The 11,041-nt window shown below is 37.9% G+C and overlaps 2 protein-coding genes across 4 annotated transcripts; one reads left to right on the top strand and one right to left on the bottom strand.

Annotated features, from left to right (window-relative positions):
- Nucleotides 1-705: 705 nt before the first annotated feature.
- On the top strand, nt 706-4,973 carry LOC143897888 (serine protease ea-like). Of its 2 annotated transcripts, none has more exons than XM_077406846.1 (6): nt 706-801; nt 882-1,350; nt 1,769-1,920; nt 2,965-3,256; nt 3,435-3,706; nt 4,085-4,973. In XM_077406846.1, exons 2-6 carry the CDS (start codon nt 1,275-1,277, stop codon nt 4,433-4,435), a joined length of 1,143 nt encoding a protein of 380 aa, XP_077262972.1. In that variant the 5' UTR covers nt 706-801; nt 882-1,274; the 3' UTR covers nt 4,436-4,973. The 2 variants fall into 2 exon arrangements, with proteins under 2 accessions (XP_077262972.1, XP_077262971.1); XM_077406845.1 differs by having other exon boundaries at nt 717-801; nt 1,769-1,935.
- Nucleotides 4,974-5,384: 411 nt separating this feature from the next.
- Nucleotides 5,385-10,693, bottom strand: LOC143897879 (protein FAM161A-like). Of its 2 annotated transcripts, none has more exons than XM_077406832.1 (8): nt 10,146-10,693; nt 9,402-9,608; nt 8,924-9,082; nt 8,472-8,690; nt 7,790-8,065; nt 6,570-6,692; nt 6,349-6,493; nt 5,385-5,935 (listed from the first exon to the last, which is right to left on the bottom strand). In XM_077406832.1, the coding sequence occupies exons 1-8, from the start codon at nt 10,691-10,693 to the stop codon at nt 5,534-5,536; spliced, it is 2,079 nt and encodes a 692-aa protein (XP_077262958.1). In that variant the 3' UTR covers nt 5,385-5,533. The 2 variants fall into 2 exon arrangements, with proteins under 2 accessions (XP_077262958.1, XP_077262959.1); XM_077406833.1 differs by having other exon boundaries at nt 7,790-8,032.
- Nucleotides 10,694-11,041: the final 348 nt, after the last annotated feature.

The following is an 11,041-nucleotide window of genomic DNA, read 5'->3' as shown; positions in this document are numbered from 1 at the left end:
CAAAAGTCATGCGTCTATTCTCGATCGATTTTTTCTTGCGAGACTTCTTGGAGTTATCATTTTCGAACGAGAATAAGCTTTAACTATTCCAATATCCAACCGGTTTTTTCTCTGCCTCTTTCCCTTTTATTTTATTCTCTCATTCCTCATACCTCCTCTCTACGTATATCTTTCAGAAAAAATTCTTGCTACTTCACTTTGCTTTTATTTTAATTTTATTTATAGACGACATTAATTTTCTTTCTAGAAGAAGATTGATTTTGTCATTTCTTTATATTTTTATTTTAATGAACAAATATGTTTCTTTCAAAAAATTACGCCGTTAATTAAAATTAATTTAGCAAGAGTAGTAAATATATGTTTATCTAGCTTCCATGATTTCAGAACTGAATTGCGAAATAACATGAAATGATCCTTGAAATTGTTTATAGAGAAACATATGCATGTGTGCAGTGTCGCCAGTGTTTAAAGTTTATTGCATAACTCTTCAAACGCAAATGATAAAGTAAGAGAAAGATCTATCTATAAACTTTTAAAATGTAATTAATAAAATGTTATATATATATATATATAAACATTGAAAGTTTTAAATAAATTAAAAATCAAATTTTTAAAGAAAACAGGTAACAGAATAATATAATGTACAACGTACAACGTACAACATAAAAATTAGTTCTCTAGATAAAAATCATAAAAATCTTTTAATTGCAGATCGATTCTAAATTTATCGGAGGCGCGGCGTGAATTCAATAGAAAAATCCACCCTATACAGACATATAACATTATTTCTGTGAACCGGATGTACGTAAACAACATCAATATCAATATTCCTGATGGAACTATTAATTTGCGTCATAACGAATTATTCTTAACGCTTAAAGCTTTAATCGGCAACGAATCGCACGGCAACCGATGGATCATTATCGACGATCGTCCCCACTAAACTGACAGATTTAATAGGCCCAGCAAGTGGTGAAGGAGCTTAGTCGATTGGCGACTCACGGGCAGCCGATTAGTACCGGTTTTGGTCTGACCCGTGATACACCTCGGATTGAGTGCGGACTTGTCACGAGAGACCGACGCGAATCGCGAGTGGGATTTATCGCATTCCTCAACGGAGTACGAGCTCTCTGACCGAAGCGCGTTAATCGGTAAGAACCATCGGAGCGAAATAGGAAAATCCCCGGCTCGCACTGATCCGTGAGGGAGAGAAGAGAGAAGAGGGAAAGAAGAATAGCCAGAAAGTAATTTCGAAATTGTTGACGAAGAGTTGTATGCTGATACCACAAATAAACATGATGTTCATCGGGACGCTCGCCCTTTTCCTCGCTCTATCAACAATCGATGCACGTGAGTAGTTCATTAGACGACAATTCTAACGTCAGTTCTTCGTTACATGAGCATTTCCATTTGAAAAAGACGTCAGTTTTAACAACGAATCCTTGCTTGATCAAATTTTTTAAAAATTCGTGCTTTTATTTTAAATCGTAAGAATTACATTTGACACAATTAATTGACATATTAAAAATTTAATGCATCCATAAGACTTTTATCATACATTTGTATTTATATCGAGATGCTTTTCCAGATGAATGTTCCATTTGAGATAATCCAAATTATTTCTACATATGTACGTTTGAAAATTGGTCATGCGATTCATTCTAAACCGGATTCATTCTAAACTTCGATAAAGTGTGAATATTGTCCTTAGAAAATTGCTACTTGAAAATATTGATTGAGTAAATCAAACAATGATTTACTGTTACAGAGAATAGGTGCTCGGATGGAAGTGCTGATTGCATTAACATTCGCAATTGTCCAGAGATTATAGCAATTCTGAGAGGTCCAAGACCACTTTCGGCAGAGGCGTTGCGAACTCTTAGAAACTCACAATGTGGCTTCGAGGGCAGTGACCCGAAGGTTTGTTGCAACCAGGTAATTGAACTTGATCTAGACATTAATTTATTGATAAAAACATTAACTTAGAACTAACTAATTTATTGAAAGCAAATAAAGTAATAAAGTAAAGTTAATTAACGTGTATAATATACCCCTCAATCTCTAAAATTCAAGAGAAAGAATTTTATTTTATTTTATTTAAAGCTAATTTAATTAAAAAGTATACAGAATAAACTAGAAAGCAAAGAGAGATTTTAATTAGAAATTATAATGCTTAAAAAACACTTAGAAACTTCTTTCGCGACTAAATTATTGTAGCAACTTTGTATTAATGATTTTATTCCTCTATTTGTTTCCAATTAATTGCTAGTTTCGTAAATAAATTTTTGAAATGTCAAAAGATTATTTATTGTCAGATTGATTGGTTCTCATCAAGGACATCAAGATTAATGCGTTTCGGATGACTTTTTATCATTTCCACGTGATATATCACATTAATATACATATACATATACATATCGCATGCTGTCGTCATTCGTGTATGTACGTCATAAGGATGCGTCGTCGCTGCGAATCGTTTAATCGTCTTCTGAAATAATGCTGAAACAGGTTTCTGTGACCTCGAGTTTCCGTTTTATCCCGATCTCGTTGTATTAGCAGGACATCGAGATAGAGCTTTATTATTCGTTGAAATTTGAAATTTGTTAAATTTTTTATTATACGGCGCGTAACGATAAAATCAGAGATTTTATTGCAATCAAAGCTGTCTTATTTCAATCTTAAAGATATATATTTTCAGAAACAAAGCAATGAAAATATTTTTACGCACAATTCTCCTATTTTTAAGGATTTTTAATATCACTTCGTGGACGCGGCGCGTTTGTAATAATTAGACAATTATGCGTAGAGTGCATGTTACTTTTACATTTTTAAAACATAATAAAATTTCTTTATAAATTGTTTGTAATTGTATAAGATAGTTGAATTTTCGCTTCTTCGTAAAAATTAAATTCAAGTGTTGTTTTTCCATTTTATCTCATATTAAATATTACTTTTTGGTAATAGGCAACAACAACGGCGACGTCGACAACGACGACGACAGCTCCAGACACTGATCCAGGTCCACCAGATGTAACAAATCACTCGAAACTACGTCTGTTGGATCATGTAGCGTGCGGGCCTATCAACCAGCAGAAGGTGGTCGGCGGCAACAAAACTGGAATCTTCCAGTATCCATGGATGGCGTTAATCGCATACGACACCGGAAGACCGAATCCGGAATTCCGTTGCGGCGGCACAGTCATCTCCTCGCGTTACATCCTCACCGCTGCTCATTGCGTCACGACACTTCCAGCGGGTAAGAAAAACTTATATAGCCGTAAACATAACAAAAATTGGTTTAAATATAAAAAAGAAATCAAGGATAAAAAAATAAAGTTTGAAAGATATTTGAGAAACGTTGTTCTCAAGGGAGATTTATTAATTGTTTCTTGTAATTGGTATAAATTCGTGTAATCCAAATCGTTATTCTCCAGGTCTCAGATTAATAGGCGTCAGAATAGGAGATCACGACATAAACAAGGAACGTGATTGCGAGAGAGATAACAATGGGCAAGAGGTCTTTTGTGCCGAGCAGTATCAGGATTTCGGCGTGGATAGCGTCCACTTCCATCCGGATTACACGAGAACGAGGCTGCAAAATGACATCGCGCTTATCAGATTGAACGATTCCGTGGACTTCAGACCTCGGAATGCCAAGCCCATTTGTCTGCCCTTTGGTACTGCGGCGATACTAAATCATAAAACGGTGAGAGAATAATCAATATACATTCTTTCCATTCAATTCTTCCAGTCAGGAAGTAATAGCGGAAGAAGTAGCCGAGCAAATTTGCGAGAGTTACATTTATTTTATTTCAAAGTATATTCAAATCTACTACTATTAATTTGACAATAACTAGACAAAGCAATATTTAAATAACATTTCTCATATATTCTTTCTCTTTCTCTCTCTTAAATTAGAATATTTTGCAACCATGTCTTTTCGATTCTATAATCCATCAAAGTTTTCCAAGAAACATTCTCTAATCGTTTCTAAAAAATTTTGTTTTGATATTTAAAGATTTATCTCTCAATTTTTATAAAGATTGATTCACTTTTATTTCGAAATTTCTCTTCTGATTGACAGGCTGTAGTGACCGGCTGGGGCGCGACGGAATTGGGTCCGCGTAGTCAGGACCTCCTGCAGGCGAAATTGCCGCTGATGAACAATGACCAGTGTAAAGAAATATACAAACGGACCACGCAGATTTGGTACAAGCAGTTGTGTGCCGGCGGCCAGATGAACGTGGACTCCTGCTTGGGCGACAGCGGTGGACCTCTTCAAGCGGGTGGTATATACAACGGCAGATCAGTGCGCATCATCCAATACGGCGTGGTCAGCTACGGACTGAAACAGTGCGGCACCGAGGGCTTCCCCGGAGTCTACACCAAAGTCGCTTACTACATGGACTGGATTCTTAACACGATGACAGATTAAAGTGCGACTGAAACGTTGCGGAACGCAAGTCTTTCACAATAATACTTCTAATCTACGTGTTTGAGATAGTGACGCAAACGCGGTAATCGATCGCGAGATGAGAATGAGAACATAAATTTCGCGAGGCATTCAAGAGACAGATAAAATTGAAATTCGAAATAGCGGCAGGACAAGTAAAATTGCAGTGGCAGAAAATGAATATATTTACAATTCTTGTGGAAATAGGTGATTCATGCGTCTAGAAAAGTGGATCCACAAGTGAATACCGTTGGTGCGTGTTTTTAATTTATAAAAATAATTATTGTTAACTTTAAAGTTATCTTTTTATTAGAATAAAATATCTTACTGCCGGTACAATTTTATTCCATTAGACGGAGATCTTTCGGGATTGCAACGTAAGTTAAATTTGATTATCCTACTTTATTGCATGTGTAATAAGCATGTAACATATATCATCTTCGATGAAAAGAAAAAAGTGAGAGAGAGAGAGAGAGAGAGAGAGAGAGAGAGAGAGAGAGAGAGAGAGAGAGAGAAAGAGCAGAGAAACGGACGTTTTCTGCTTGCTAATGGATATTTGTGCTAAACCGATGCGTGATTATAATTTATATCATGTTAACATATCACGTTATTTTTACTCTTTATAATATATCGATAATATACGATTTTTTTAATAAAAAAAAAGATGTTTGTTTCTTAAGTTCTACAAGACGTATTTGTGTCAGTCGCGATAACACTGGACTTCCCGGAATATATCGCAATCGCTTTAATTTCGTATAATTCTTCGATTAACTCAGAACTTAGAACCGTTCTTTCTCGACAAGTATCAACATATCAGAAACTTAGCTATACTTATACCCTTATAAATAATTATATATATGAAAGTAGTAAAGATATAAAATGCAGTTTAATATATAAATATAGTGATTATAAAAGTTGAATAGATAAAAAACTTCCTCTTCAGATATTTTCAAACTGTGTCTTGGTTAGCTAATCAAAACTTAGCTAATTGTCGTAATATCTAATCATAATTAGTCAAACGTAGGAACCTGACATTTAGAATAATAAGTATTTCACGATAATTAGAATTATCGGTTCAATTCATTCTTCTGCAGTGACGTTATCACTGCGAGATCGTTCGTCGCTACTGGACAGTTTCTCGTTACGATCCTCAATCAGTTCCGCCGTCTCGTTGATCGACACCTTCAGCGGCCCGCGATCGGCCTTCCTCTTCAACGTCGAGGCCTCCGACTTGGCCGCGGATTTATCGGAGAAATCACCCGACGACTTCGACGATGATTGGCTTGATATCGGAATACCGGACGAACTGGTTAATGATCCAGAATTCGGTCTAGAGTTGCTAGCAAAGCTCAGATACGAATCTAAGCTACTTGACGTGAACCTTTTCGATTGCTGCTGTTTCTTCTTTTTCCTCTTCTTCTTTCGGGCATGAGCGCTTTTCGGAGAAGCCTTCTGTTGCGCCTTCACGAGCGATTGAAAGCTCTGCAAAGTTTATGTATAAAGCGTAGTTTATACGATACTTTCTTAGATTAGAACATATTCTAAAGAATTTACAATATCTTAATTTTATCCATTTTATATGTTAATGCGTAAAATGCACAAATAAAATATTAAAATACGTTTACTTCCCAGACAGCACGTATATCCAAAATTGGGATATATGACGTCTTAAAGACATCTTTAAAACATCCTTTAGACGTCTTATGAAATGACGACAAAAAGACATCTTAATGACGTCTTATGTCTCGATTTTGGACACGGTGCTATCTAAATTGTCACAGAGAAGACAATCATTGATAAATATATTTAATTAATTCTTCCTTGGAAAAATTATCTAATATCCTGTAGTTATCTTGTAATGTTGACGCACGCAAATAACAAGGAACTCACAGTACCTGAGAATGCCGCTCAAAGAGGGTCGGTATTTGCGTCACGCGGTCCAGCATCATTTCCATCTGCAATCGATGACATTCGGCCTGTTCCCGTGCCTCGTCGCGACGAAGGGACGTCCGCATGTCCAGGTCTCTATCGTGCTCGTGCCTTGTTTTCACGACATTAGATCAATATCCGATCGTGAAAATCGACGAACGTTTAGATTTACAGTTCCAGTGCGTACCTTGCGGCCGATCTCAAGGCCTTCCACGCAGGTTTCCGACCAATCAGTGTCTCCCTGAACTTCAGTATCTGTTCCCGTCGCTTCTTTTCCATCTGCTCCCGTATCTCGCGCTCCAGTTTCTCTCTGCAATGAGTTTTTTTTTATTGTTACGCATGTGAATTTATTTCTAATTAAAGCTTTAGGGAGAATTCGTTGTGTTTAGAAAAAATTAAATCTTAAATTGGTATTCCGTGAAAATAAAAGTCTTTATAACATATTGGCCCCAAAAAATAATATCCTTTTATTTATTTTATCTCTTTTAATTCATGTGTGTGTGTGTGTGTGTGTGTGTGTGTGTGTGTGTGTGTGTGTGTGTGTGTGTGTGTGTGTGTGTGTGTGTGTGTGTGTGTGTGTGTGTGTGTGTGTGTGTGTGTGTGTGTGTGTGTGTGTGTGTGTGTGTGTGTGTGTGTGTGTGTGTGTGTGTGTGTGTGTGTGTGTGTGTGTGTGTGTGTGTGTGTGTGTGTGTGTGTGTGTGTGTGTGTGTGTGTGTGTGTGTGTGTGTGTGTGTGTGTGTGTGTGTGTGTGTGTGTGTGTGTGTGTGTGTGTGTGTGTGTGTGTGTGTGTGTGTGTGTGTGTGTGTGTGTGTGTGTGTGTGTGTGTGTGTGTGTGTGTGTGTGTGTGTGTGTGTGTGTGTGTGTGTGTGTGTGTGTGTGTGTGTGTGTGTGTGTGTGTGTGTGTGTGTGTGTGTGTGTGTGTGTGTGTGTGTGTGTGTGTGTTGTGTGTGTGTGTGTGTGTGTGTGTGTGTGTGTGTGTGTGTGTGTGTGTGTGTGTAGGTGTGTGTGTGTGTGTGTGTGTGTGTGTGTGTGTGTGTGTGTGTGTGTGTGTGTGTGTGTGTGTGTGTGTGTGTGTGTGTGTGTGTGTGTGTGTGTGTGTGTGTGTGTGTGTGTGTGTGTGTGTGTGTGTGTGTGTGTGTGTGTGTGTGTGTGTGTGTGTGTGTGTGTGTGTGTGTGTGTGTGTGTGTGTGTGTGTGTGTGTGTGTGTGTGTGTGTGTGTGTGTGTGTGTGTGTGTGTGTGTGTGTGTGTGTGTGTGTGTGTGTGTGTGTGTGAAATTATAATGGTTTATAAAAAACAAGGATTGTTCATAATCGATTTTTATGTCTGAAAACAATTTGTTTCCTCGGTTGAATTCCTAAAATCAATCTTTTGAGAATATAAATAATGGGTAAATTATTAGGCCGTACCGTGAGGCCTGACATCTCAGAATCGCGGCCAGATTGTTCCCGTGCGAGGACAATATGGATGTCATTGCGGATCTGGTTCTTTCAGACGTTATTGCCGGAATAACAGACTCGTCCTCATCCTTGTTGGGCTCCACGTCCTGCAAATGTGCACACGCGGACTTGACACGCTCACGCCTCACCATCGACGGCGGTAAGGAAGAGGACTTCAGCAACTCGGCGGCCCTCACCCTTTTCCTTAGCTGCCTGGAACCGCGCGCGTAAATTCTTACGCTGAATCTAATTGGTTTTAATTCTCGATTTCGTAAAGTCTTTAGGTAATCTTGTTAAATTACCTAAGTGCCTTCAGGTTCTAATAATCGAACTCATCTTTTCGAATTACAAGGCAATTTCAGAATGAGCTATAAGATAATTAAACTAACAATAAGATTTAATTCCCCAAAATTTTTATTATTTGCAATTCAAAGACAGTTAACAGTGTTTAGCCGAGAGAAATATCAGTATTTTCCGGACATTCAATATGAACAACGGTGCGATTTTGCCGTCTTCATTGACACCAAGAAAGAAAGAGAAGAGAGCAAGATATGATATAAATATATTAAACGCGTATACAAATGTTTATTTAAATTTTTTTCTAAAATAAAATGTGCACAGGATGGGACAATTTTAATAGCGAGAGGCTGACCTATGGTATTCGTCCTCGAGCATACGGTCGTAAACCTCGGTGCCGAACAGGTTTCTCGGCACCGGTTTAGCTTTGAAACGCGAAGAGCCGCTCTTGCTCGAGCAAAGCTCAGGACTGGACCTCGCCATGGATCGCCAGGCACGGCGGTCGCACTCCAGCTTAAACGGCCGTATCTGCGACAGCAGGTTCAGCGCGCTCTCCTCGCGCACGATGCGACTTCTGGAAATTAAAAACGCGCATCACATTAAAATATTAATTACAATTTTGTAGATCTCTAAATAATTAAATTTGACTTAATTGCTTAAGAATTAAAATAAGAAAAATTAAATAATATATAAAAATATAGTTTAACTTTCAGAATTGGAGATACGATATTAAATCCGGGAAATTAAAAAATATGTATAATAGTGTTACGCATCTATCTATAAATACGAAAGCATTACGTGGCCGACCTTTCCTCTTTCTCGGCCATCAGTTTATCGTAGAGCGGTATCTTGGACGTGATAGGAATCGGTCTGACTCGTCGTTTTTTCGAGGGATTCTTCTTTCCATTATCCTCATTTGCACACTCGACTGTCTCCATCTCTGTCATATATTTTTCCGCTTCTTCTCTAAAACAGGATATGTAACGTTCTACAGAAAAAAAATATATATGCAATGTATTATAGATAGCATAAAAGCATAAAGATATTTCAAAACATTTTATGAAGCTAAAAGGGAAAAAAATAATTTAATCCTTTATTAATAAAGTTGATTTTCATCCGATAAAAGAAATGCTGGCTAAATGTTTGTCAAGATTAGATTCATAATAGAAACTTATAGTACATTTTTATGCTAATACTCGAAGAAAACTAATACATAAAGAAAGACGCATCCATTAAGCAGTTATTTTTAAACGCACGCAAGAAACTTCGCGGTTCGAATATTTACCTCAGCGTGAAACTAAATGGCTTAGGCACCGTGGGATGCCACTCTTTCGAGCTATTCGGCGGTAAACTCTTCGTTTCAATGCTGTCTTCACCATCGCTGTTCACGCTGTCATCGCTCTTCGACTCACTCCACGTGCTCCAACTCTTATTGGCCGCGAGGATCTCCTTATTGCGTATTGTTTTCGTCTCTTTGTCTTTGTCTCTGCATCTGGAATCAACATTGAAGCATAAATAGCAGCGAGAGATGGCAAAAGACAGATATAATTATATATCATTTCTCCACTGTATTTGTAAATTGAGAGATTCTTTCTTATTAGCTGCCTGATCTCTTCCTCTTTATGGTCTGATAATTAATTAAAGTAATCAAAATAATACATGGCAGTCTGTCGACAGATTGGTAACAAACATGTCATCAGCAAACTGACATCAACTGCGTCCGTATTCAGCTTATATATGTTCTGCCGGCAGAGTTTGCTAAAATATATCAGACAGCAGATTGATGGCAGAAACCGCGCAAAGCCTGAACGGTTCTAGTAGAATCTCTGCTCGATTTCTGCTGCCAATCTGCTGCTGTCTGATTATATTTTAGGAGCCTTTGTTATAACTTCTGTTGGCGTTCTTCTGCCGACATCATGTAATATATCAGAACCGGCATCAATAAATTTGTAATCTTTCTGCCGACAAAATTTGTAACAGATACTTGGCAAGATCTGCTTTTGACAGAACTTATCTGAGAATATATTACCTGTACGTTAGCAGATCTTGATCTTCGGCGAGATTGGCGAAACTGCCGGATGGGAACAGGATCGGACTGCTAGTTCTAGATTCTTCGAGGTAACACTTCTTGCCGTTCAGCTTGAGATCGTCGACGAGAACGTTCGGCTTGACGTTCTTTGACTTCGAGCTCTCGTTTCTCGCGATCGACAAACTCAACGGCGGCTCCTCCGCGTCATCCAGTGAGTTCCTCAGATTTTGCAGAAACAGCCGCTGTTTCCTTCTCAGGTACTCGACCTTCTGCTTAAACTGCTCGTTCGACAAATGATGCACCTGCCCGTAATCAGGTATGCTCTTCAGAAATTCCAGAAAATTCTCCAGGGTGTCGCGTGGACTTGACGACTCCAAGTTTTCGACGGTTTCACCTTCGGCAAAGTTGATTTTCTTCACCTTTTCTGATCTTTGGCTCCCGGACGACAGTCGAGGACGTTCGTAAGAAGGGGTTGGTTGCCGGCTACAAGGATCCACCGGCATCTTCACGCACGAATGGAAGAAAGATGTGCCTCTGTGCTCCGTCATGGTTCACTGATTTATTACAAAATATGATGTAATACGTGCAGATAATGTATAACATATAAATAATTTGTGATAGAATAAATATGCTTTTGAGTATTAATAAAGCTGCTAAGTACGCATAATATTCATTGATAAATAAAAAGATACATCAGCTACAATCTACAATAGATATTTTGTAACTGCTAATATATTTATCTATCTTTTTCGGCATTTAATTGATGAAAAATAATTATTAATTCAATAGACTGGAAAGCTAACCTGTAATGACATGTAAATATTATCAAAGATAGGATCATAATAACGTAATCAAATTATACAACAGAATTTTACAACTGCTACCTATATATATAT

The sequence above is a fragment of the Temnothorax americanus genome, unplaced genomic scaffold (assembly GCF_048541705.1).
Source record: "Temnothorax americanus isolate GAGA-0224 unplaced genomic scaffold, ASM4854170v1 Scaffold21, whole genome shotgun sequence".
Taxonomy (NCBI): domain Eukaryota; kingdom Metazoa; phylum Arthropoda; class Insecta; order Hymenoptera; family Formicidae; genus Temnothorax; species Temnothorax americanus.
This window is presented reverse-complemented; position numbering and strand designations above follow the sequence as displayed.